This window comes from Rhinolophus hipposideros (assembly GCF_964194185.1).
Source record: "Rhinolophus hipposideros genome assembly, chromosome: 13".
In the NCBI taxonomy this organism is placed as follows: Eukaryota; Metazoa; Chordata; class Mammalia; order Chiroptera; family Rhinolophidae; genus Rhinolophus; species Rhinolophus hipposideros.
The window spans coordinates 32,190,939-32,218,301 of NC_138059.1; the positions used below are offsets into that span (position 1 = coordinate 32,190,939).

A 27,363-nucleotide genomic window follows, 5' to 3' on the forward strand; every position below is an offset into this window, starting at 1 on the left:
GAACAACAATATCTGGTATTTAGTTATTGTACAGACCTTATCACTATTAGTATGAATAAATAACCTCTTAGACTTTCTAGGTGGGATCTAGGAGGATATATTTATTCAACTAAAGAGAAACTGAAGGTTATGAAATAATCTACTGATTTGGGGAGTATCCTCAGTGGCTTCTTGGGACTCTCCTCTCAGCCATTAGGGACAGCAACACAGAGCACACATAGGTATGCAACAAATTATTGAAAAACAATGAGTGGTATCCACTGAGGTAAATTTTGTTTCTCTAGAAGTGCTCTCCATAGCCCTGGTGTGGGAGGAATCCCACTCTAGATTCTATTCCCAGTTCTGCTATTTTCCCCCCACTATTACCCTCAGTTTCTTTGCCAAAAAAAACAAGAATCCTTACTCATCTTATGGGGTTATTGAGAGAACAAAATGAAAACATGTATGTGAACATGTTACATACAAACATTTGCAAACGTTACATAGGGCTTATAAATATAGTGAGGCAGCAATTCTGCCTCAGAGTGGCCAGAAAATCATTGTCCCTGATCCACATACAAATTTTGGGGGAGTCCAGAGTCCCCTAGAATATAGTACTCTGTTAGTTTAAGAAGTCTTAAGGAGTTGATGCCTAAGGCACTCAACTCCTGAGTGGTCCAAACATCCAGAGTTCCCTTTAGCCAGCAGCTGGAGGACTCTTGAGCAGTGGACAGGTTCTATTATAAAACTCAGGAATTCCTTGAGAACTTCACAGCTTCCCTGGAGGTCACAGCTGGGCCCAGGGATGCCCCTAACCTGGAAGGGCTGGTCTCCACACTTCCATTTTGTTTTCAACTTAGGAAAAATTGTGGTAATGAACACAGTTTGTTTCCAGGGCTACCTTAATGTCTCCATTTCCTTTTCACACTCTCACTGTCTCTACTACTTATTTTATCTGTTTCAGCATTTCCACATATGCACCTAGAGAAGAAAAAAAACTTTTTTTTTTTCCCCTCTTGTACCAGTCAGGATGGGCTTCGTTTGTCTATAGGACCAAACAATCCTTGAATCTCAGTGGAATAACCACTTATTAACTACCACATTGGTTATTTCTCACTCACTGAACCTGAACAATGCAGGTTATTAGGAGGGCTCAGCTTATCTTAGTCTCTCACAGACCCAGGTGACAAAGGTGCATCTCAATCAACACTTCCATTATAAGAAAGACAGGGCAAAGAGAACAAGGCAAACCACATGCTGGGTTGTAAAGCTTCTACACAGAAATGACACATGTTACTTCCACTCATGTTGTATTGGCCAAAGCAAGTCCTAACTTTAATGGAATCAGAGAAGTATAACCCTACCATGTGCCTAAGAGGAAAATAGAAATATATCTTAGAAGTACTAATCACAAGCACACCTCTTGTGGTAGACAGAATAATGACCCTTCAAAGATGTCTGCATCCTAATCCTTGGATTATGACATATTAGGTGGCAAAAGGGAATGAGGCAGGTGGAATTCAGGGTTCCAATCAGCTGACATTAAAATAGGGAGATTATCCTTGACTATCCAAAAGGGGCTCAATTTAATCACACAGGAGAATGTAGAAGAGGGAGGCAAAAAAGAAGTCAGAGAATGAGATGTGACATCAGAAGTATGACCAGAAAGACAGTGCAACTGGCTTTGAAAATGGAGGAAGGGGACCTTAAACAAAGAAATGCAGGCAGCCTCTAGAAGCTAGCAGAGGTACGGGAATCTCCTCTAGTGCCCCTAGAAGGAATGCAGCCGTGCTGACACGTTGATTTTAATCCTGTAGACTCATCTCAGACTTCTGAACTACAGAACTGTAAGATAATAAATTTGTGTTGTATTAAACTACTACATTTTTATTATTATTTATAGCAACAATAGGACAGTAATACACCCCTCGTTTAAAAAAATCACATTTATTATTTGGTTTTTTTCTAACTATAAAAGAGACATGATCAAACTTGGAACACATAAAGGTAGTAAAATAAAATATAAAAGTGACCCACAATACAAGTTTTTGGAGTGTGCTCTTCTAATATTATTTTCTGCATACACCTACATATGTGTATTTCCATGCATATGTTATAAAATTAGATCATACAGCATAGTTTTGCAGCCTGCCTTTTCATTTGGCAATAGATATTGAACATTTGCCTATGACTGGAATGTTCTAAATGTACTATCCAATCCAGTCCCATGTGGCTACTGAGAACTTGAAATGTGGCTAGTCTGAACTGACATGTGCTGTATGTGAGAAATCCAATCCAGTCCCATGTGGCTACTGAGAACTTGAAATGTGGCTAGTCTGAACTGAGATGTGCTGTATGTGAGAAATACACAACAGATTTCAAAGACTTGATATGAAAAAAATGTAAAATATCTCACTGATAATTTTTTTATTGAAATAATGATATTTTGGCTATATTGGGTTAAATATATTATTTCAATTAACTTCACTTGCTTCTTTTGATTATTTTAATGTGGCTACTAGAAAATTTTAAATTATCCGTATTGCTAGCTTTCTATTCATATTGGACAGTACTGTTTTAACACATAAGATTTTAGATGCAAACACTTGTTCATAGTACAGCTGATTTAAGAGCTTATTTGAAACTTTTACTCTGTCTCTTACCTAGGGTGAGGTGTGGGCCCACCTTTGGGAAAACAGCCAGATTTCCTATGAACTGTCCCTGTTGTTTGGCATAAGCTGCCGTGAACTCTATTTAAACACAGGACAGCACTGGCAGCTGATGTGCTTAGAACACCCGGCGGCTCCCTCCTTAAACCACACTGTGTCCTGAGGTACCTCCCAAGCTCTGTGCAAGACGTCATCGGTGACAGTGAAGGATCTCTCCAGCAGAGGCTGCCTTTCTGGGTGCGTGCAGAGCCAATTTATGTGGCACTGTGTTGAACACTGCTAGTCTCTCACAACAGGAAGTCATTTTCAGATGATCACTCACAGCTTTTGCTTGGTCATTAACAATGTCAATTGATATTACAATTGTTAATGACATTGTTAATGTCATAATGTTATTGACAATGTCATTGACTCCTTGGATCCAGGGTAAAAAACTTTGTGATGGTCCGTTTCTAACTCTGACTTAGTAATCTTTTATTATTTGAAAGTAGAATTAAGTTATATGTAAAAGAGTCAATAGATCTACCCCCAAGGTTTGTGAAATCCTGCAATTGCTATTTTACCTCACAGAGAGGTTTTTTGTTGTTGCTTTTAAACTTCTCAGTCCCTCATATTTTCTTAATCCACAAAATTATTCAAGGCCATTTCCATTGATACTATGTCAATGATACATCATACAGTTGAAAGGATTGAAATAGTTTTCCACTTTTTAGGAAAAAGTGCCTACTTTATTTTAGGGCTCATTCATTCTTTTAGCTCCTGGTGTTGTAATTTGCCTTTCCAGGTATTGTAAAACTTTACACCCTATGAGAGGCTGAGCACAGGTGACAGGGCCAGGTGCTCTCAGAAGCACTTGAGAGCAGAGTAGTAACGGAGGAGGCATGACAGAAGTTCCCGTAAGTCCATAGATCCCAACAGTGGTATCTTTTCAACAAATTGTACAGTAAAACACTGACCTGGTGGTTTTCAATGTCTGGGTAAAAAGACAGAAGTAAGGCTGTCACTTTGTTTCTCTACCAATATGGGATCCTTGCCTTCTTCAAATGGATATGTCTTTGGTTGAGAATCACCTTGAAGGGGACTGATTTCTAGCTATTGTTAATACTTACCTAACTAAATCTAACTCTTGGTTTCTTCCATCCAGCCATCCTAGTTTATTGCTTGAGGCCATGCAGAACAGCCACAGTCCTTCCATCTTTTACTCTAGTATAGATGATGGGCTTGAGTCAGACTTCCTGAGTCTTATTCAAACTTCTAATATAAAATGGGTACCTCTTCACACAACTTTCTTTGTCCCTACTCTACTCTATTTTTTCCATTGCACTTATCACCATCTGATATATTTTTGTTTTTGTCTGTTCTTTCCTCTATGGGGATAGGTTCTTTGTATCATTTGAATAGTACCTGGCACATTATAGGCACACAATACTATCTGTTTTCATATTCTTACAGATCAGCAAGATCCCCTACTCCATCTCATTATACTCCTTGAAAGAAAGAAAGCCTTTTCCCCAATTGTGTAACAGAAATTGTGGGATTGAATTTCATTGGTTTGGTCAGGGCCCTGTGCCTATCCCCAGCGAATCGCTGTGGCCAAGAAAATGGGCTACATTGTTTGGCCCCTCTTGGGTCATATGCCCAACTGGAATTGGATTTGACCCTTCTAAAACCACATTGCTAGAAGTGGGAAAGGATTGGTTCTTGGAAGGACAATCAACTACTGCTACTAAAAGAAGGAAGGAAGGAATGCAGGGCAGACAAAGAGGGGGAGGAATGAATATTTATAATGCCTACCTTTACATGTGTTATGTCATTTAATTTGTACCGCAACCCAATAAAGTAAAATATGGGTACCATTTCAGAGAGGTGAAAGCTAACTTAGGAAGATTAAGATATTTTCCAGCTAGAAGGTCGTGAGTTGGGACTCAAATCCAGGTCTGTTACGCTCTATCACAGAACTCTCATATTCCATTCTCTTTATTTACCCCTTTCATTCAGGTTCTATTCATGTATCACCTTCAGTCATTCACCATAAATTTTGTGATTGGCCCTATGCTTCCCTACCCATCCAGTGTTCGTAAACCACCACTCAGCACTCCATTTAGGCCAGGCTCTGTTCCCTTGGTGTGTTTATCTTTGCCACATTCTCCTGACCAGTTTTGTCCCTTAGATTCTCCACTTCTCCATGCCTCTCAGTTAGACTGAGACTCAGCTCCGCTTCCATCTCTTCCATGACTTTCCTGAAGCTGTCCCTGATGATTTAACACATAGCAATCCCTATGAACTCTAAAATTTACTGCTTGTTCTTTGGGCCAATCCTAGGAGTAGAGATGGAAAACTAATAGGAACAAATTACCACCTGGACAAACCCCATGTGAAAATTTTCAGCTGTGTAAACCCTTGATAGGAAGCCTTAGGAATATTGCTGAGGTACAAATCTACTTTTGACTCTTAACGAGCACTTTTCTGTGAGGCTGAAAGGTTTCACTCCCCAGAATTGAGGACAAAGACTCTCTGACAAGAATGCACCTTCTTGCAGATCTGTCCTACTATATAGTAGCAGAACCTGTTATACAGTAAATGCGTATTTAATGTATGTTGGATCAATACCCTGTATCTTTTGTGTCCTAGTGTATCTTCCAGTACTTGTGGAGTTGATTTAAATAACACCTTACAAATCCAGGTTATTCCAATAACAATTAAGCCCCCCACCTCTAAAGCACAAGAGCCTTGCCGTTATACACTGCTTTCAATAAACTTCCAGTTGCCTTCCTTTAAAACACTTGTCTTTTATTAAAAACCCCATACAAATACTTCCACCAAAATTTACTCAGCTATGCCAGGCTGGTAATTTCTTCTGCAGTACCTGCCTCATGTCTCCCTGGTAGCACCCACCGTTTGGGATTGGTATTAATATGTTTATGTCTTGTCTCATTTGCTGGGCTCTCCAAACCAAGTGGTTATTCACATAGTGTCGTTAGAATGAAAATGTCAGTTTGTGAACTTGGTTCTGGCAATCCATGGGCCCAGGATGATTTTTACTGCATTTGTAACTGTACAAAAAAACCAAACATATTAAATATCTTTGAATTCTCTAATAAATTAATGTAAACTCTTTATATAAATAAGATTAATATTTCCGGTTTATTAAGGAAACCGACTCAGAAGGTCAAGCCCTAAATCCAAAGTCACACAGGTTAGATAACCATACAGGTGAACTTCAGCTGTGAACGGCGGGAGGCGCGCCAGAGGACGTTTGAACTCTTTCGGCCACCGTCGCCAGATCCTCTCTGCTGCCGCCATTTGTGCGCCTGCGCGCTGCTGGAGGGGCGTCCATTTCTCCATCCGGAAGGACGTTGGTATTAAGGTGAGTTGTGTCTCCTTTGAACTCCTCCTTGAGGTTCCCATAACTACCGCCTCCCGCTGCCGGCTCTCTATATGCCTTGGATTTGAGTCGTGGCTCAGCATCTCTGCGATCGGGGAGCCTCGGACCTCTCGCCCGCGTCGACCCCAGAGCGACCCCTCCGCGGCCTTAGGAGGGCGGCTGGGGTCCCGCGGGGGCTGGGTGTGCTGCGGGGACCTCGAGGAGCCTGGCAGGCTTCGGAGGCAGCCGACTCGGTCCCGGGTCCTGCTGTGTTTTTCCCCCAGTCAGTGTGACCTTGGCTAGGTCATTTGACCCGTGTGGCCCTAGTGGTTCCACCTGTAAAGAAGTGGGATTTCTCAGTCGTTTTGCGGCCTGAGGGTCAGCGTAGGGCAAACAGCCAGCAACGCTGGCGCTCGGTGGGTGATCTCTGTGTGGTAGCGTTTGTTGCCGGAGGGAAGGGCCGGGCTTTCTGCAGCCTCCCTCCTGCCCCCTCCTGCGGGGAAGGCCCGAGCGCCGCGGCCTGGGGGCCCTCGAGGGAAGTACTGGGTTCCCATCCGAGTTTTAATCGCTTCGTGTGCTCCAGTTTTCTCGTCAGTAAAGTGGAAATAACATCACACAGAATTGTCTCCAAGACGACATGAGTTGATAGTAAGTTTGTAGAAGAGTAAATGCTGTAAGTGCGTTTACACTTGTCCATCTGGAGCCACTGCTTACCTTCTCAGTAGTTGGTAGAGATTTTTGTTTGTAGTTTTCACTTAACGTATGCTGTTGTGCTGCAGTTACCTTATTTAGGGTTGTTCAGCATGTGAGGGGGAGGGGAGCAAGATGAAGCAGGTGTGGGAGTTCCCAACACATCCCCCAAGATGTGCTGTTGCGGTCCGGATTGTTTTGTAGCTTCAGGCTCAACAGAAACTTCTGCCCCTCTCTTTAACTACCTAGAAGAACTTGAATTAGGTGCCTTGCTCATAAGAGATTATCAGCGATAATCTTTTTGACCTACCTATATGGCAGAGCAAACTTTTATCTTCTCTTAATCATTTCTGCCATGACCCTTTGAAGCCCCCAAGGTGCATTACCTCTTCCCTAGCTTAGAATGTCTTAAATACTTAGATCCCCCTTTCTATCTCTGAACCTCTTGTGTATGTGAGATCTTTGACTCTCTCATGAATGCAGGATTCCCATACATATATATGTATTAAATTTGGGTATTTTCTCTTGCCAATCTCTCTCATGTCTATTTGATTATTAAAACAGCTGGAAGAAGCTTGAGGGTAAAGGTTGTTCCTCTCGCACAAGGCTAAGCCATTATACATCTTTGGCTTTGTAGGTGTCAGTCCACTATCCTTCCTGTGCCTCCCTAGGTACTAAAAACGCATTTTGCATAAGGATTCTTTAGATATCTTATTAAAGCTCTAATAATTTTGTTTATTTTGACTACCAGGGAGAAAATAGCTACCATGTCTTCCAGTGCTTTGGCGAAACCTCAGATGCGTGGCCTTCTGGCCAAGCGTCTGCGATTTCATATTGTTGGAGCAGTCCTTGTTTCTCTGGGGGTTGCAGCTTTCTATAAGGTATGTTTGATTGTTACTTTGTCCTTATGTGATTTAAATTTTAAACACTTTATGTGTTTAAAATTTTAAAATTTTAAATCCAAAAATGTGTTTTAAATTTTAAAACGTATTCTATTTTTTAAGTAATTTAGAGTCTTTTAAAGAAACTCTTTAATGTGCTTCTTCCTCTGACCCTTTCTCCACTCACTTAATGTGACAGGAAAGTACCGCATTCCCCAGATAGTTCTCCATCTTTAAATAAAGTTGTGTTAGTTTGCTAGAGCTGCCATAACAAAGTACCACAAACTGGGTGGCTTCAACAACAGAACTTTATCTTATTTTCTGTTCTGGAGGCTAGAAATCCAAGATCAAGGTGGCTCCAGGATTGATTTCTTCTGAGGCCTTTCTCCCTGGCTTGTAGAGGGCTGTCTTTGTCCTCATGTGGTCCTCTGTATTAGCGCGTCTCTGACGTAATTTTCTCTTATAAGGATGCTAGTCATAGTGGATTAGCACCCACCCCCAAAGACCTCAGTTTAATTACCTCTTTAAAGACCATATCTTCAAACACATGAATTTTGGGAGACACTATTCAGTTCATAACACAGGCTGTAATTGTTTAAGCAGAGGGATATGAGGAAGGCAGTAGTTCTGTTTGGCACTGTTAAAAGCTACTGATTAAATTTGAAGATTAATTGGCTTTATTAAGCAGTTCATGAATCAGCAGCTTCCCATTTAACCACTAGAAGGGAGTTCCCAGCTTTGTCTAAAATGGAATGCTTTTATAGAAAAGAAGGGTGAGGCAAGGAAGCTATTAAAAAAGGTTTGTTTTTAAACCAGGACTTGGTAAGAGTTTTTATCATGCAGGTTGCCTCTTTCTCTGGGAGGGGATGGAGAGGGCCCATGTGACAGATTACCTTGCTGGTGCTTGGCCAGAAAACTTGACTAGTTGATTAAAATGATTTCTGGAAGAGGTTGCTACAGCACTTAGGTCAGGTATCCTGGGCTTTAGTACAAGTGATGCCATTTTGGGCCTCTGGCTTTTTTAACAGCACCTTGAAGAATTGTTGCCATAGAACACATTTCACCCTTTGTCTTCTATAGATTTTAACATTATGCCTTTAAAAAAATTTTTTGTGTGTGTGGCAAAATACACATAACATAAAATTTGTTGCTAGTCTGCACTCCTCCCTCTCCCCCCGCCCCCAGTAGAAACCCAACAAAAGGAATACCTCCCTAGGCAAGTAGGGTCCCTCCTGCTAAGTAGTTTCCCTGAGACATCTTTCTCTTTCCTTGCATGTGTCAATGCCTTCACCCTTTGTCTTAGGAAATAGAGGGTTCAAGTTAAAGATGAACGCTTATTGTGGTTTATGTTGTCTTTACATATTAAGTTTCTGATAATCTAAAATAATAAGCCCTAATGGGATATGCTACTTTTTAGTTTGCTGTGGCTGAACCAAGGAAGAAGGCATATGCAGATTTCTACAGAAATTATGATTCCATGAAAGATTTTGAGGAGATGAGGAAGGCTGGTATCTTTCAGAGTGCAAAGTGATTTCAGAGTGTAAAGGTAATATTATTTGAAGTTACTGTTTATAAACTTTTTTTGTGGTAAAACACAAAATTTACCATTGTAACTATTTTTATTTTTATTTTATTTTTTTATTTTAATTTTATTTATTTATTGGGGTGACAATTGTTAATGAAATTACATAATTTCAGGTGTACAATTCTGTCTTACATCATCTATAAATCCCATTGTGTGTTCACCACCCAGAGTCAGTTCTCCTTCCATCACCATATATTTGATCCCCTTTACCCTCATCACCCCCCCCCCCAACCCCTTTACCCTCTGGTAACCACTAAACTATTGTCTGTGTCTATGAGTTTTTCTTTCTCATTTGTTTGTCTTGTTCTTTTGTTGTTTTTGGTTTATATACCACATATCAGTGAAATCATAGGGTTCTCTGCTTTTTCTGTCTGACTTATTTCGCTTAGCATTATACTCTCAAGATCCATCCATGTTGTCACAAATGTTCCTATATCATCTTTCCTTAACGCCGAATAGTATTCCATTGTGTATATATACCACAACTTCTTTATCCATTCATCTATCGAAGGACATTTTGGTTGTTTCCATGTCTTGGCCACCGTAAACAAAGCTGCAGTGAACATTGGAGCACACGTGTCTTTATGTATAAATGATTTCAAATTTTTTGGGTATATACCCAGGAGAGGGATTGCTGGGTCATATGGTAATTCTATTCGTAGTTTTTTGAGGAACCTCCATATTGCCTTCCATAGCGGCTGCACCAGTCTGCATTCCCACCAACAGTGTATGAGAATTCCTTTTTCTCCACAGCCTCTCCAACACTTGTTACTATTTGTCTTGTTGATGACAGCCATTCTGACTGGGGTGAGGTGATATCTCATTGTGGTTTTTATTTGCATTTCTCTCCATTGTAACTATTTTTAAATGTGTAGTTTAGAGGGTGCCAAAAAATGTATACACATTTTAAGGAAAAAAACTATTAAAATTGTAATATTCAGTATAAGCCGATCGCAAAAGATGAATACAAGTCACAAATGCTATTGCAAGAGGTGCTCCAAGTGGTAACCATTGTTCCGGATACCAGGACTGGGAAGAACTCAAGCGGCACTCAGAGAGTTAGGAAGGTCAGCCTGTGGGCTCAGTGGGATCCTTCCCAAAAGACTGAGTCCCTGGCAAGCAGGTTTTTATGGGTTGGGGACTTCCTTGAGATAGGGAAGGGGTAGGTGTCATCTGGTGATTGGCTCGGGGTGTGGCTTGGAGTGGGTTATGCGGAAGTGGGCTGGGGCTTAGGCTGGGGACTTCTCTCTCCACTCGGGCCACCATTTTAGATCAGTTTCTCCATCAACATTAACGTCCAGACACTTCTGGTAACCGTGTACTATTACTTGAGCAACGTTGACCAAAGTGTTCATATTTTTTTGGTACCCCTGGTATAATCACATTGTTGGACAACCAATCTCCGAACTCTTTATCTTGCAGTATTGAAACTCTGCACCCATTAAACAACTCCCTATTCCTGGCAACCACAATTCTGCATCATACCATATTTATCTTCTTGTGACTGGCTTGTTTCATTTAAAGTAATGTCCTCAAGATTTATCTTGTTACAGCATGTCAGAATTTCCTTTTTAAGGCTAAATGTTGCAGTTTATGTGTATACCACATTTTGTTTATTCATTGCTTCCATCTTTTGACTATTGTGAATAATGCTGCTATGATGTATGTAAATATCTATTTGAGACCTTGCTTTCAATATTTTTGAGTTAAATACTCAAGTGGAGTTGCTAGATCATGTGCTAATTCTATTTTTAATTTTTTAAGTATCCTCCATACTATTTTTACACAGTGGCTGTACCATGTTTTACTCTACCAGCAGTGCAAAAAGAGTTCCAGTTTTTTCCACATCCTTACCAACACCTTTTTTTTTTTTTTTGAGAGTCCCTATCCTAATGGGTATGAGATGATATTTCATTGTTGTTTTTATTTCCGTTTCCATAATGGTTAATGATGTTGAGCATCTTCTCGCATGCTTGTTGACCATTTGTATATGTTCTTTGGAGAAATGTCTATTCTAGTCCTTTGCCCGTTTTTTAATCTGATTGGTTTTTGGTGAGGTGTAGTTCTTTAAATTCTATATGATTTGCAAATATTTTCTCCCATTCTGTGGATTGCCTTTTCACTCTGTTGATTGTGTTCGTTGATGAATAGACATTTAAATTTTGATGGAGTTAATTTTGTAATTTTTCTTTTGTTGCCTGTGCTTTTGGTGTCATCCAGGAAATCATTGCTGAATCTAATATCATAAAGCTTCTCTTATGTTTCCTTCTAAGAGTTTTATAGTTTTAATTCTTACTTTTAGGTATTTGATATCCATTGAGTTAATGTTTGGTATGACGTCAGAGAAGTGTCCAGCTTCATTCTTTTGCATGTGAATATCTGGTTTTCTTAACAGCATTCATTGAAGTCTGTCCTTTCCCCCACTGGATGGTCTTGGCATCTTTGTGGGTAATTTTTTACTGTATTTGCGAGGGTTTATTTGGGGGCTGTATTGTATTGCATTCATTTATATTTCTTTATGCCAGTACCACATTATTTAGCTTTTTATAGTAAGTTTTGAAATCGGGAAGTGGTAGTCTCTAACTTTGTCTGTTTTATAATTGCTTTGGCTGTTTAGGGTTCCTTGATAGTCTTTATGAATTTTAGGATGGATTTTTCTATTTTTGCAAAGTTCAACTGGGATTTTGATAGGGATTACATTATATGTGTGGATCACATTGGGTAGTATGGACATCTTAACAAGTGTTAAGTGTTCTTAACATCTTTTAAGTTAACATAAGTGTTCCAGTTCATGATTATAAGATAGCTCTCCATTCAGTTGTGTTTTTAATTTCTTTCAGCAATGTTTTGTAGTTTTGTAGTAAACAAGTCTTGCCTCTGTGGTTAAGCGTATTCCTAAGTATTTTATTTTTTATGGCTATTGTAATTGGAATTGTTTTAATTTTCTTGTCTGATTATTCATTGTGTGTAGAAATGCAGCTGATTTTTGTCTCTTGATTTTGTATCCTGCAGCTTTGCTGAGTTAGTTTATTCTCTTTTCTGTGGAATTTTTAAGGTTTTCTCTATATAAGATTAGGTCATCTGAAAACAGGTAGTTTTACTTCTTTTACAATTTGGATGTCTTTTGTTTCGTTTTCTTGCCTTATTGCTTTGGCTGGGACTTCCAGTACTATGTTGAATAGAAGTTGTAAGAGCGGGCATCCTTGTGTTGAATCCTTGTATTCCAGGAGTACAGCCCACTTGGTCATGGTGAATTCTGTTTGCTACCGTGTTTCCCCGAATAATAAGACCTAGCTGGACCATCCATCAGCTCTAATGTGTCTTTTGGAGCAAAAATTAATATAAGACCCCGCCTTACAGTAAAATAAGACTGGGTCTTATATAATAATATAATACAACATAATATAGTATAGTATGATGTGATGTGATGTGATGTAATACCAGGTCTTATATTAAATTTTGCTCCAAAAGACGCGTTAGAGCTGATTATCCAGCTAGGTCTTATTTTTGGAGAAACAGGGTAGTATTTGGTAAGGATTTTTGCATCTGTCTTCATCAGGGATATTGTGCTGTCTGGCTTTGGTATCAGGGTAATGCTGGCCTTGTAGAATGTTAATGAGATGATCAGTCAAATGTGGCCATAAAAGGAGACAGTTTCAGAAAAACATGGTAGGGGCAGTATCTACAGGCTCAGAAATGTTTTCTAAGATGTCAAAATAATTTAATATACAGAAAATAAAAATATGTAATTCATAGTGTAAATTTGGAAGTGTTCCCTCCTCTTCTGTTTTTTTGGAAGAGCTTGAGGAGAATTGGTGTTAATTCTTTAAATGTTTGGTAGAATTTGCCTGTGAAGCAATCTGATCCTGAGCTTTGCTTTGTTGGGAGGTTTTTGATTACTGATTCAATTTCCTTACCAGTTATAGGTCTGTTTATATCATCTGCCTGATTCATTTCTTGGGAGGTTGTGTGTTTCCAGGAATTCATTTCATGTAGGTTATCTAACTGGTTGACAGTACAATTGTTTATAATATTTTACTATTCTTTTTACTTCTGAAAAATAAGTTGTAATGTCGTTCATTTCTATTTTTAGTCTTCCACTGTGATCAGAAAAGATACTTTGTATGATTTCAATCTTTTATAATCTATTACGTCTCTTTTTATGGCCTAACATGGTCTTTCCTGGAGAATGTTTCATATGCAGTTGAGCATTGTGTTGTTTTTGTAGGGTGAAATGCTGTGTATCTGTTAGGTCTAAGTGGTAGGTTCAAGTCCTCTATTTTCTTTCCCCTCCCCTCATGTTTTAAGATATATTTTTGTTTACAAAGCTAGATACACTTTTTCACGAAAATGAGTAATCTGATTACTCATTTTTGTGAGAAAGTATATAAATACATGAGTGTTACAGGAAATTCTATATAGTAAAACACTACAAATTGATATGGTAAACATTTGCTATTTTTTCCTGTGGCAACACTGCTGTCTTTTAAAGGTTAAATACTGATTTTAACTATCCCCTATAAAATAACTACTTAAAATGCTGGAAAATAAATTTTTCTATGAACAAGATTGGTATATTAAAAACAGATTCAGCACATTCTTAGAATAATAACCACTATAATCAAATGCAGCCTTAATTGTCCCTAAGATCTGCGTTATTTATTGTTAAAATTTTAAGAATAATTATCACTGGTTAAGGTAGCTGTAAAAGTAACAGCATTTCAACATTATTTGTGAAGAATGCTCCTCTAAGGTAGAGGAGAATAAGTGTAATTATATTATATGGACTTGCTGCCCTTGATCTTTATTTTAAATGGAGAGAGCCAGGAGCATTGGAGGTTAATTGGAGAAATGGAAAGGCATCCAGAAGGCTGTTCTTTTCAGGTCATTTCAGAGGCTGTGGACTCTCTTTTTGCGCTTCTTCAGTTTAAAGACATGTCAGCACATAAAGGATGACTTGGTAGCAGAAAATATATCGATCATCCGTTTGAAAGATTCCATGCTTTTGTAATATGCAGTGAACTAAATCAGAGATGTTAAATGCAAGATCTTGATTGATTAATCCCAGAACCACGTCTGTGCATATCAGGGTCCCTAAACTCCAAAGCCAGTGCGCAGCGTGTGATGATTGGGCCCGATCTGGGGATGTGTCTCATTTAAGAGATAAAAGCAAGTCCTGTGGCTGAGGTGGTAAGGCTTTGTGGTCTAGCCAGGCAGTGAAATTCAGATGAAAAATGTCACACCTCCCGTCACACCATGTCTGAATATCTTCAGTGGTCATTGCCCTTACTGAAGCCCTTCAGCTGCTGCATTGTCACAAGAGCCAGCCAAAGCCTGTCGCTGACCACTGTTTGATTTTGGCCTAGGATGTTAGGCCAGTAGTGCTGGCATTTGATGTTTTCTGCTTCTCCTTGGATCATCATGGCTGTCACTGGAATTTTGTTCCCAAATCACTTTCTAGAAATCACCAACAGTTGTAGGGAGAGGTCCTTGGCAGGCAGTATAAACAAACTCTTCTTTTTCCACTGGTATCTTAATGAAGCTAGTGTTGATATATCCACTTTCATCTCTAAGAGGCACTCTTGTAGCAGCATAGGAAAGTATATTTTTATATTGGTTCTTCTGTTTTCCTTAGTTTGTCCAATTAGGCACTGATCTGAAGGTTTTAATTCTTGAAGATTCTCCAGTTTCTTAGGAGTTCCTCGATGTAGTAAACCCCACAACATTCGAATGACTGATTTCAACTTGGTACCAGTGTGTTTACCAGAGGGAAGCATATTGACGATAAGGAGTGCAGCAAGCTCTCACTTGTCAGAAAGGAATGATCTTTATTGGAATCTTTGTGGTTTTTTTCTATTGGCAGTTCATCACTTCCCTGTGTTATTCACCATCAGTCTTCCTTTCTTGTGACTGAATTAAGCTTTCACTTTTTACTTTTCCTTCACAATATTCTTCACAGCCGTTCATTTTGGTAAAGGTGATCCATCACAGTCTGTATCTTCTGCTCTTTCTTCACATAACTTCCCATTGGTTTTCAGTGAACCTAGAACACAGTCATCTCCTGCTGCATTGTTATGGTTTGAAAGATTCTGGGCTTCCTCATCCACAACATCCAACATCGACTGGATAACTTCAGCTTCTTGAGGATCATCATAAATATCATCTTCTTGTAGATCACTTTCTTTTCTTAATGACCTTCTGTCTGGTTCTTCCAGCCGGTATTGACATCGCTTACTATTATGGTAGAGCTGTATATCTCTCCCTTCAGTTCTGTTAGTGTTTGCATCATATATTTGGAAGTTCTGATGTTTGGGGGATATGTATTTTTAATTGTTTTCTTGGGGAATTGGCCCTTTTCATCTTTATACAATGCTGTACTTTGTTGTAACACTTATTGTGTTAGTCTCTTTTTTCTGATAATAGTGTAGCCAGCCACCCTTGTTTTCTTTTACTATGTGTATGGACTGTCTTTTTCTCTCCTTTCACTTTCAAATTATGTGTCCATAGAGCTAAAGTGAATCTCTAGTAAATAGCGTATATTTGGATCTTGAGTACCTTCCTTTAGTTGATTTTTTTAAGTGACATTTTGAATCCCTTTTCATTTCGTTTTGTGTCTATTCTATGGATATTTTATTTGTGGTTACCATCAAGATTACATACAACATGCTAAAATTGTTGCAATATATTTCAAACTGATAACTTCAGTTATGTACAAAAATTCTTTTAACAACTCTGCTCTCCAACTTTATTATTGTCAAAAATTTATATATTGTGCACCCATTAACAGATACTTTTAAGCTTTTGTCTTTTAAAATTTACAAAATTAGAAGTGGAGCTATGAAACCATTACAATATTGGCTTTTATATTTGACCATATGTTTACTTTTACCAGAGAACTGTATTTTCACATGGCTTGTGTACTTTTACTTCAACTTGAAGAACTCCCATTGTAGGCCTGGTAGTAATGAACTCCTTATTTTTTAGCTTTTGTTTATCTGGGAAAGTCTTTAATTTCCTTCTCATTTTTTGAAGGACAGTTTGGCTGGATATAATATTCTCTGTTGACGGGTTTTTTTGTGAGCACTTTAAATGTTATCTGACAGCCTTCTGACCTGCAAGGTTTGTGCTGAGAAATCCACTGATAATCTTACCAGAGGCTCCCTTGTAGGTTGTGAAGCAGTTTTGTCTTGTTGCTTTCAAGATTCATTGTCGTTGGTTTTGACAGTTTGATTATAAAGTGTCTTGGTGTGGGTCTTTTTGGGTTCATCCTACTTCCAAGTAACTTATTTGTATACCATTTCTTTCTTAAAATTTCAGAAGTTTTTGGCCATTGTTTCTGCCCCTTCTCTTCTGGGACTTCCATAATGCATATGTTTGTCTTTGGGTGGTGTCCCATAAGTCCTTTAAGTTCTCATTTTCTTTATTCATTTTGTTTTTGCTTCTCAGACTTAATAATTCAAAAGGACTGTTTTCAGATTTGTTGAATATTCTGTGTTTGAGTCTGTTGTTGAACCCCTTTAGTGAATTTTGCAACCCAGTTACTGTATTCTGTCAAATTTCAATTTTTAAAATAATTTTTTATTTCTTTGTTGATAGTCTCAGTCTGTTCATGTATTGTTTTCATGATTTTGTTTAGTCGTCAGTTCTTTCCTCATTGAGCATATTTAAGACATTTATTTTAAAGTCTTTGTCAAGTAAATCAGAGGCATGTGCTTCATCAGTGTCAGTTTCTGGAGATGTATTTTGTTCCTTTGAATGGGCCACGTATGGCTTGTATGGTTTGTGATCTTACGTTGAATTTTGGCATTGGATTAAACAGCCACCTCTCCTGTTGTTTGCAGACTGGCTTCATGCAGGGGAACACCTTCCCTAAACAGCTTGGCATAAAGTTAATTTTTATGTTCAAATCATTACACGTTATTATTAATTGCTGGATTGGCATTAGGAAAATCTCACTTTTAATAGTGCTTTAAAAAGTTTGACACCTTTGGTTAGTTGGGTGTTCATAAGTGACTTGGTGCAAAGTCCTTATGCCTCATAGACAGTGTGAATTAAGGTTTTATGTCTAGAAAAGGACGGAAAGGATTGTGGGCTGATGAAAGGTCACCCACTAAATTGATGTGAAAGCATGTATCAAGTACCTGATGAAACTATTCATACTTGGTAATCTTATCATTAGTGCATTGAATTTTATTTAGGCTCAACCAAAAAGCAATATAGAACAATATTACTGTGTTTCCCCAAAAATAAGACTTAGCTGGACAGTCAGCTCTAATGTGTCTTTTGGAGCAAAAATTAATATAAGACCTGGTCTTATTTTACTATAAGATTTTATTTTACTACAAGACCGGGTCTATAGAACCTCACCACACCTCACCCTCACCCTCATCCTCACCTCCACACAACACATAACAAAACACATAACCACATAACATGAAAGACCAGGTCTTGTATAATAATATATAACATCATAAAAGACCTGGTCTTATATTAACTTTTGCTCCAAAAGACGCATTAGAGCCGATTGTCCGGCTAGGTCTTATTTTCGGGGAAACGGGGTAAGTAGACTTAGATTCTCTCCAACACCCCAGTGTGAGTTTGATGTGACAAGGGGAATGTGAATCTGCTCATTTTTCAGGCAGACTGTACCTGAATGAGTATTCCAACTGGTATATGTAGGTATGTTTTCCAGGATCTAGGGGATGGGGAGTGGGGGAGACTTACTGCACCGACTTCGATCAGTTTTCTGATAGACTGAAGGATAATTTTGATGAAGTAACTTTCGCCTAATATAAGATTCAATTCTATAATCCATTTCTATAGTTTATCTTAAGTCAATATATGAACTATAGATAGAAGTATACACTAAATTAGCCATAGAATTACTTAGGAAAAGTAGAAAGAACTTTATTTTCAGTGGTTGGAAAATTGCCTTATTCATAACCACAGACTTTTGGGTCCATTAAAAATGATATTCACAAAGTAACATGAAGAGATTATTTTGTAATAGAAAATTAAGAATGTAAAAGATGATCTACGTTAAATAGCACAGAAAAAAAGACTGTAGGTAAAAAGATCAAGAAAATATTAATGGTTCTGTGTGGAATTTTAATCTTGACATTTCTGTTTTCTTATACCTTGGAAATTTTCAAATTTTCCACAGTGGGTATGCATTTCATGGTCAGATGTTAACAGGATGATTTTTAAATGTTAGATTTTTACCTTTTGTATTTAAGAAGTTGATTGTGTTGAAAAACCAGTAAGAAAAAGAAAAATGGATTTGGAGATAGAAATGGATATTGTTTAGATGGGCTGGTGCTTTTAAAAACAGTATACGTGTATGAGAAAGGAATGAAGAGGAATGGGCTTCAGAGATACTGAAAAAGCACAATTTGGTAAATGAAAGCAAGAAACTAGAGTAAGATGTGGTAATGTCTGAAATGGAAAAGTGGCTGGTCAGGGAGCTTGCTGGAGAATGGACCTGGAGCCCAGGCTGCCTGAACTGGGCTTCTCCTGGGCTAAAGGTGTGTGAGCAAAGTGTGGGCTCCAGTAGAGGAATAGACCTCAGGTCATCTCAGGGGTGGTGACACATTGAGAGAATGCTTGTCATTAACTTAATCACTGTGTTTTTCTCCACAGAATTTCTTTGAGTTGACTTCCATGGAAGTTTGTCGCTGACCTGTGTTCCTGAACTATGAAACATGGATATTTGGGTTAAGGGATAGTTTCTCTTGATAAATAAACAAATGTTGTAGACAGTAAGTCTTTTGCTCAGTTATTGATATAATTCTGGACACTTGCATCAGAATTGGTTAGGGATATTAACTGTTTATGAATACTTGATTTTAGTATTAAAACTTTAAGGACATTTTTGATTGATAAGACGTTTTGTCCATTTCATTGAGATACTGCTAGGTAGTTTCTTGGTCCTGTGCCATTGATTTAAGGGGTCTACGTGAGCCCGCATTATTACTGTGGGCTCTTAGAAGAGACAGAGCGAGACCCTGGGGCTTATTTGGTAGCCTGATGGATCAACTTTCAGACAGGTAGTAACAGATAATTGAAATTTAAGGTTCTTTACTCAGTATTACTTTATTAAAGAGCTAACAGTGTATCCTTGCAATTTGGAATATGTATCTAGTTGTGTTAGTTACTTAACTGGAATGGCTAATGACTTAACTTTTTGGAAGAGGTCTTAGGGCCTTTCTCTTGTTTATTACTGTTCTGTTGTTGTGATCAAAGTGATACCACAGAGAGCTTTAAAAATCAAATTTATTTTATCCAAAGCTAATTTAATCACTGTTGTCACTTTATAACAAAAACTGTACCCTTTTTAACTTGAAATTCTTGAGTTCCTAATGTGAGCTGAATTAAACGCAGGTATTAGTGGAAAACGGCATTTTAAAAACCCCTGATAATAATACACATTTAGGTGTAGTCAGTAATTCAAGGATTCCTTTTATTTTAAACAGTTTTATATAACAATTCTTAGAAGTAGTATGCAAAATTACTATAAAAGATATAAGAATTAATACATATTTACATTCTTAGAAATAGTTACTCTTGAGGTTAATTGACAAAACTGTCACTTTCCTAAATGAATATGATATAATAAACTAGTGGAGGAACTATTTTTTCTTATTTGGCCTGAATTGTCCATATGGTTGTGGTCCTGGGCCATGGATGTAAGGGATCCATGAGCCCACATGACTACTATACTGTGGGCTCTTAGAAGAGACAGAGACTGTCTTTCCAATAAAATATACCCTTGGGCTTTGTTGTCACTGTTTGGTAGCCTTGTTGGATCTAGCTTTCCAGAAGCAACTATTATTCAGTGACTTCGTATGGTCTATAACATGTGAGACTTCAGTTAAAGATCAATGGGTATTTGAAATTGAATTCACAACTGTAGGTAACAGGTTGTAGGCCCAAGTTTAGATGTAATCAGTAAATGTGTTTTAATTGGAGTCTTGAGAGAGTTACTGAATATTAAAATGATACCTGGTGACCCAAACCTGTCTTGAGCCAAACTCGTCGTTAAATGCAAAGTAATACTAACAGATACTGGGAACATCTTTATGGTTGAGCAAGTCAATTCAGCAAAATGGTTTGGTCTGGTTCATTAAGGTTAATTTTGAGGTTCTTGTCGCTCCTTCAGTGCACCAGGACAGTGTGAATCTTGCTAACCCCTTCCACAAGGGACTGTCAAAGGTAATTCCTAGTAGTGTTTAGTTTATGGAACTAAAAGTCACTTGAGCACTTTGGGTCTGTTTTCATTGGTAGACAAAAAAGATTTACTCTAAGCTTGACTTAGTAACACAAACTAGAAAAACATTTTTCCAGAATGTACCTGGATAGTCATATTTGGTAAATTTCAGCAAAATGCTGACTTTAAAGTAGGAGTATACACATCAGCTTTCACTGAAAAGAACAGCATCACATATAAGTAACAAATACAACAAGTTAAATAATAAAACCTGAAAATTTAATTTCATTTAAAGAATCTAAACCTTTGCAGATGGAGGTTTTAGGTAAAGACAGTGTCTCAGCCTAAAATCAGATGCAACTGTGAATGGAGTTTTAATATTTCTCCAGTTTAAGGCCTGATCACATTTTACGTTAGAGTGGAGTGTTACCAGATCCTAATTATAGTCGACATTTTAGCAACTATTGTAGAGCAAAAAGGAATGCAATTTCTACGTGTGGTAAGACTACAACATACATGATTATGTTAATCATTGTTTCCACTGAAAGGAAGAAGTTTTTTATCACTCCATTTTATTACAGTATCTTAAGTTTTAGGGAGAAAGAGGAATCTGAATTAATTTTAGAAAAGGATAGAAAATTATAACTATAGAAAAAGTGTTGGCCTTGTGTCCATATTAGATGTTAGAGTTGGGTTTCTTTTTCAAAAATAAATTGCACAATGAGGAATCAACAGCTGAGAGGAGGGAACCCCTCAAGGGAACCCTTTCCTCAGGGCTTTATTTTTCACCATGGTAAATTTACTAATGAAGACTTGAGCAAAATGTGGATCCACCATATAATGGTACGTTTTCACAGTGGGGGGGAGAGGTTCCACAGCCAGCACAGGGCATGGTGTCTGCACGGACGAACAGCTGGGGGCCAGGTGACAAGATGTCTTTGTGATGTAATCCACAAGTCTGTTGTACTGTTGCTCTGACAGTCTCTCTCGGACTCCATCCACCTGGGATCCAAAAATAAAAGATTCTTTAGTTGCCAGACTCTCATAAGGAGATTTCCACAATTATCTCTTTTGCCTTCATACATTTGATACATTTTCAGGTTATTTAGATAAAGCCATTTAATCCACAACTGCTGCTTTTTTGCCTCTAACTGGCAATACTACTGCAATTCCAGCAGTATAACAAGCTCTATGTGAGAGAAGAAAAAGACAACCTCCTTTGAATAAGCACTTGGCATTATGTAAAATCCCCACGTTTGAAGTTGATATGATACCATTTTACTCATTAACGATTAAAACATCTGTCACTGCTCTTTACTAACCAGCCCAGGAACAAAGGTGTTGTCATGCGGGGCGGCCTGCGGCGTCTCTGGTCCCGCTCCCCACATAAGAACGCAGGATGTGGTGAGGCCAAAAAGGAACACCCACGGAGCCATAGGTAGGGGAGTCATACTACTATATTCTCGCTGGTGGCTGGGTTGGAGACACAGGAAGCAGGAGCCACACTGTTCGCAACCCTCACTGCACCGCTTGCAGGCTCAGCCACCATCTTCTTGCTAGCCCCCATTTACTGCTAGCGTAGCCACAGCAGTTATATTAGTGGCCAGTGGCTCACTGGTTACAGCTGATGGCCATCCCATCACAGTTGATGGCCATTTACTACCTGAGCCAGCACCCCTCCACGTGAGGCCGAGAGCCTGGAAACTGCTGTCTGGGGCTCTGTCCCCACAGGTGTTCTTTGCTTAAATCTAATCACCATTAAACTAAGCTCTGAAATAAAAGCTGTTTGCCTGTCTCCTCAAACCTCTTCAGATGGAACTTTTTTGAGTTTGACAGAAAAAGTGAAGAGCATCTCTTTCAAACCAGTGGCTTTGGACAGCATTAAAAAAATACCTTTTGAACTGTAACATTCTCTGTTTTTATAAATACTAGGATTTAAAGCCAGAGAAAATAAAACTGGGCAGAGGAAGGGGAAATTTTTATGGAAAAAAGGAGGATGCAAAGTACATTTATGGTTCATAAAAGTCTGGCTCATCTTCAGTGGAACTCAAATAGAACTGAGATATACTACCTAAGTTCTTAGGTGAGATTTCCTGAGAAAGGACCCATCAAAGGCAGTTGTAGCTATAAATTCTTCCCACCCTGAAACTAGCTAGTGCATAAGCCCCTGATGTGTGGGAATCAGGTAGCCACTGACCTTTCTGGGTTCTTTAGTAAATGCTGGCAAGACCACTGGAAGAATTAAAACCATTTTAACGAGGGCGTTTTAGTTCTCCAAGTAGTGTAAAGAATTTCAGTATTTCTGCATAGGGCACAGAAACAGTGTGGCCAAGGTGTCTTAAAAGTTGTGGAAAGCCAGTGGGATGGTAGAAAGTGAAGGGGCCTGCCAGAATAGTAAGTAGGGATCTGTTAGAGTTTGGGTCTCATATTTTTAAGCTTGAGAACAAAAATAAAGGCCCCCAAAGATTCACTGACACATGAAAGCTGTGCACCACCAGGCAAAAGCTAGAGTGCTGATGATATCATTTGATGGGGTCAGAATTCAGCTGGAAAGCTTTGAATACACAGTCTTAATTGCTCCTCCTGAACAGCAGCACAGGAAAACCCGTGTTGTGAAAGGAACCTGGCCAAGGAATAAATTGACCTTCTGACTCATTTTGAGCCTCTCATAAGGGATTTCAATGATGTGCCAGGCATATTAAGCAATTATTACCCTAAAAATGGCTGCATTTAACCAAGAAAAGCAAATGCTGATTTAAAAAAATCTGAATCCTGCCATATTAGAATATACTGAATGATGTCATCTACAAATTGATTCCTTTCAAAATTCAAAGGAGCTGTGTTTCCTAGTATCTAGAGCAAAAACCAGAAAGGCCATTTTATATAAAGATTTTATATAGTTTTCCCTGGAAAACAGTGGGTAGGCTGCTTCACCCAGCTTACATCTGGATTAGGTTGCTATGCACTGACGAGTGCACCAACGGAGGAAAAGTCGTGTCAAGCAGCACTGAATGACACCGCCCCTCCCCGGCCCCCCAATTTAAAAAACACATGGGATTACGACACGTTTAAGGAAGGGTTTACTGTCCAGAAAATAAATGAGTATTTCGTTCTGCAGCCCCTTTGGGGTGACTGGGGGAGGTTAGAGTTTGGACACAGAACTGGGGCAGTTAATTCTTGTTTCTTACGCAGAGCTGAGGGTAGCTGTAAAGTGGAATAGATACTGGGAAAGCAGCGGAGGCAGAAGGCATACCGGGTAGCCACCGTTTCTGTCCAGTTTCAGGTGCTGCTGGGTAAACTCGGCATCTGTCTTCGTCTGTCTTTAATAGCTACCCTGCGGTTCTTGCTCTTTGTCCTGCCTTTGTCTTTGCCATCCTTTCATTCCAACCCTATTACCCCTGAACACCAGTGGCAACTGGTGTAGAGCATGCTGTCCAGTGTCAGTGCTCCTGCCTCAGTGATCCCATGGTCTCAATTAGGCCTTGGCAACTTGGGGTGGTGACTCCAGATACCATCTCACTAACCCCTGGAGAAACAGGTCTGTTTCCCTCCAGCTATGCTGGACAGAAAAGCAGGAGAGAGAAGGATAACAATAGACAGTTTTAACAGCAAAAGCTGAATCTTCAGTCTCAATAGTTTAGGATCTGAAATTGTTCCCAAGCAGCTATGGAATAATGATGGTGACAGACCCTCCTCAGGGCCCTGGACGTTTCTCGTTAAGGACCATGGACTTGAAGATAATGATACTATCTCCTGCCAAATCCTGTAGCCACATCACTGTTGCTTTATTGTCAACTAGATCAGAAGATTTTGGCAGATCTAATAAAGTCAGCCTGGACATCTGACCTCTGTTTATTCCCAGAAACTCATCAATTCGAAGCAGCATTGTAGTTTAGTGCCAAGACCCAGCTTAAAGCCTGACTGATTATGATCCAAGAAACTAGAGAAATCTCAGTTGTTGTGCTTGGCTGCCTTCCATCTTCTCAGATAATTTTACCCAAACAGTGGTGTGAGGGAGACGCAGGCTCCCCATACCAGGAAGAAAATAATGAAGGAATCGGGCAGGACCTTGTAGAGACAGGTTTGCTGTCCTTTCCCGGGGCCACTCTGTCCCAGGTTAGGACCAGCAGGCTCCACACTACCCCTGATCCACACTCATCTTGCCAAGTGGGAAAATATGTCTGTTTCTGAGGTCAACTCTTAGGGCCCCGTAGATCAGGCAATTAGCAGGGATGCCGGGGCAGACAGCAGCTTCCCAGGGGCCCCTGCTCACCCCGGACTGGACTGCAGGAAGCTGGTGCTACTCTCATCAGTATGCCCTGACCCCTGAACCCAGCATGCCTTGCCTGAACACCCATTCCACATCAACTAACGTGTGGCCAGGAGCCAGCAGCCAGAACATCTCAGGAGCTGTGTGGCCAGGGAGCTGCCCCAAAGACACTAAGCTGCATCTGCAGGAGGTGCCTCATGGGACTTAAGGGAAACTGCCCTATGGGAAAGGGAACACAGAGCCACACAGAATACAGAGCAGTGGATGGGGGAGAGAGATCTGTGTACAAAATTTTGACCTCACAAATCACAGACCTCCTGGTTTGTGAACTTGCAAAGGTCTGGCCTACTGCCCATGCCCTGTTTCACTCATGACACCCTCACTTCCAAGGTGGCCTTCTCCAGGACCACGTGCCTGCTGCAGCCACTTCCAGGCCACGTGCAGGCCCACGTGGGGCCTGTCTCATGGAGCAGCTGCATGGCATTGCTGCCTTGGTCCTAGTCCTTGAAAGACCTGCTCGTTCTGGAGCTCCACTGTCCCGTCCTGTCCTGTTGACTCCAGCACCCCAGCACCCCAGCCCCACGACGACCAAGCCTTGTTCAATTCATATGGTGGCTTAGCCCGGGACTGTGAGTCCGCCTGGCCTCCTGCTGGGCTCTCCTGAAGGGGCCTCCAGAAGGCTCACAGGTACACCTGGCTAGGACTTCCCAACCCCTTCTGCAACCCTTTCGCCTCATACCCCCTCTGCAGCCAGTCCAGAGGCTGTGGGCTCACAAATGCCTGGAACCAGCCATCAGCCCACATCCTGCTGGAAGCCAGCCCCAGTCACTCTGTTTTCTGAACTGTACCTCCACATCACAGGCCACCCTCGGCTGCTTGAGCTGCATGGTGAGCAGGTTGCTTTGCTTGCTGTCCTGGGCACAGTCGATCTCCGTGACAGGGAAGGCCTGCTGCTGTGTGTCCTCGCTGACACTCACCACGAAGAGCACTTCTGACGTTAGCAGCAAGCACCCTTCGTGCTCCTGGCCTGAGCCCCGCACCAGAACCACTTCCAGGGCCATGTGGACTTCCGGTCTGCCCAGAGACTGAAGCATTTTCCTGTGTTAAAAGAGAAAAGTGAGGCTAGGAGCCAGCTTTGAAAAAACGGTCAACATCAGTGCTCACTGTTTGTACCAAGGGTTGGGCAATCCCACACAACGCTCCCCAAGGGCAAAGGGCCCTCACCAATCTAATTATTTTAACTTGAAACGTAATTGTCATTTTAATTCTCAAACTGATTCTGGTCAGCAAAGCCCAGCTACTTCTGGGGACAAAAGTTTCCCCGGGCTCTGGTTGGTTCCTTTTCTTCGCATTACAGATGTTACCCCTAACTAGAAGGCTGATTCCATAGAGAATCTCACACCCTCTCGTGGGCCCTGGCTTCTCTGCCATTGAACATCCTGAGTGGCAGACCCAATTCTGAGGACAGCCACCTCTCCCTGGCTCTAGGATGCCCCTGTGCTGCCTGAGACACTGGAAATGACGGCTCCTCTTGGGCTCCCCTGGGAGTATGGCTGGTCAGCTCGAGAGCAAGCCAGGCCCTGTTAACACACAACGCACATGTACAGTTGAACAAGTGTCTCAATAATTTTACCAGACATATTTGACGTGGCTATTTGGAGCCTGGTCAGCATGTAGATCACTTGGCTGATAGCGTTGTTTGGGAAGCTGAGAAAGTCCAGCTCCATGTAAAATACCTGTGGTAAGAGAAATAAGGGAGTTTTACTAGTTGTTTTCTGGAAAACAGTCCCCTGCTACAGTGATATCATCTGCTTAGAGCCATCCATAAAATGCTGCAGATCCGAAATGATGTCACATCTTTGGAAGCAAGTGTACAGATAATCATTAAATACTGCAATACTCTTAACCCTGGTGATTTTACATTAGCTACAAGCTGAAATCTTGTAGTCCCATCATAGACTGGTAATTAGAGGAAGCATAACGCTCCTGGGAGTAATTGGTCCTGAAAATGGCTTACATATCATTTACAATTTATGTGATAAAAAAGTCAAGATTGTTAGTTGACTTTCTTGCTTAATATTAGAATACTTCTGTATCTACGCTGTGGCTGGTCATATAATTAAAAAACACAACACACTCAGAGACGCACACAAAGGCACATGGTTTGCCTAGATACAGTATTTAAGTGACTTAATCCAGCTGTTCAACATGAATCCATGTATATTTCTGAGTGCTCGTGGGGCCTCCGGTTTATGACACGCTCTCTCCAGTGCCAGCACCAAATGAGGGCACCAAGCAGCAGCCACGTAGGCCTCCAAAGAGACTCTCCAGAACCAAAGATGGTACAGCATGTGTGCTTTCTGAGGACTTGTAAATGTTTATAAACGAGGCACAGTCATTAGACTAAGAGTTAGTGGTTTATAAAACCTTCAGTGCAGTAATAAAAGTTTTACAAGGATGATGGAAACCAACAAGGCCATGTGAAGCTCTGTTCTGAGATGCTCTTACATAAGGAGAGTTCCTCAGTCCTGGGAAATGCACAATGGTGTTTTCAAAACCAAAGGAATTTATGAAGTATGAGGTGACTTTCCCTCATTGGAGTCTAGAGCAAAAGGAATACTGTTTTTGTTAATGTATAAGCATTTGATAAGGGAGTATTTAACTTTGTCCACTTAGAAGTTGCAGAAGTTCTTTTTGTCAGTTTCCCTGTGCGTGAAAA

General features: G+C 40.1%; 2 protein-coding genes and 1 pseudogene across 8 annotated transcripts in view; 2 read left to right on the top strand and 1 right to left on the bottom strand.

Moving 5' to 3' along the window:
• Positions 1-6,315, top strand: part of LOC308506541 (replication protein A 32 kDa subunit-like) — a 50,086-nt pseudogene extending 43,771 nt beyond the window's left edge. The window contains exons 3-4 of the transcript in view: positions 2,744-2,885; positions 6,049-6,315. The product of the transcript in view is annotated as a replication protein A 32 kDa subunit-like (transcript). The remainder of the gene's footprint in view (positions 1-2,743; positions 2,886-6,048) is intronic.
• On the top strand, positions 5,916-18,926 carry COX6C (cytochrome c oxidase subunit 6C). Of its 2 annotated transcripts, none has more exons than XM_081070824.1 (4): positions 5,916-6,015; positions 7,454-7,583; positions 9,001-9,129; positions 18,808-18,926. In XM_081070824.1, exons 2-3 carry the CDS (start codon positions 7,470-7,472, stop codon positions 9,112-9,114), a joined length of 228 nt encoding a protein of 75 aa, XP_080926950.1. In that variant the 5' UTR covers positions 5,916-6,015; positions 7,454-7,469; the 3' UTR covers positions 9,115-9,129; positions 18,808-18,926. The 2 variants fall into 2 exon arrangements, with proteins under 2 accessions (XP_080926950.1, XP_080926951.1); XM_081070825.1 differs by lacking the exon at positions 5,916-6,015 and adding an exon at positions 6,535-6,660.
• Positions 18,927-19,422: 496 nt separating this feature from the next.
• The window catches only part of VPS13B (vacuolar protein sorting 13 homolog B), a 765,148-nt gene continuing 757,207 nt past the window's right edge, over positions 19,423-27,363 (bottom strand). For all 5 annotated transcript variants that reach the window (XM_081070819.1, XM_081070821.1, XM_081070818.1 and 2 more), the window contains exons 60-62: positions 26,278-26,380; positions 25,493-25,742; positions 19,423-21,376 (exon numbers count right to left, since the gene is read on the bottom strand). In XM_081070819.1, the coding sequence (XP_080926945.1) occupies positions 21,128-21,376; positions 25,493-25,742; positions 26,278-26,380 (602 nt within the window). In that variant the 3' untranslated portion in view covers positions 19,423-21,127. The remainder of the gene's footprint in view (positions 21,377-25,492; positions 25,743-26,277; positions 26,381-27,363) is intronic.

Coding starts and splice junctions, on each gene's coding strand:
- COX6C (XM_081070824.1), top strand. CDS start 7,470: ATGTCTTCCAGTGCTTTGGCGAAACCTCAGATGCGTGGCCTTCTGGCC. Junction 7,584..9,000: donor GGGTTGCAGCTTTCTATAAG/GTATGTTTGATT, acceptor GCTACTTTTTAG/TTTGCTGTGGCTGAACCAAG.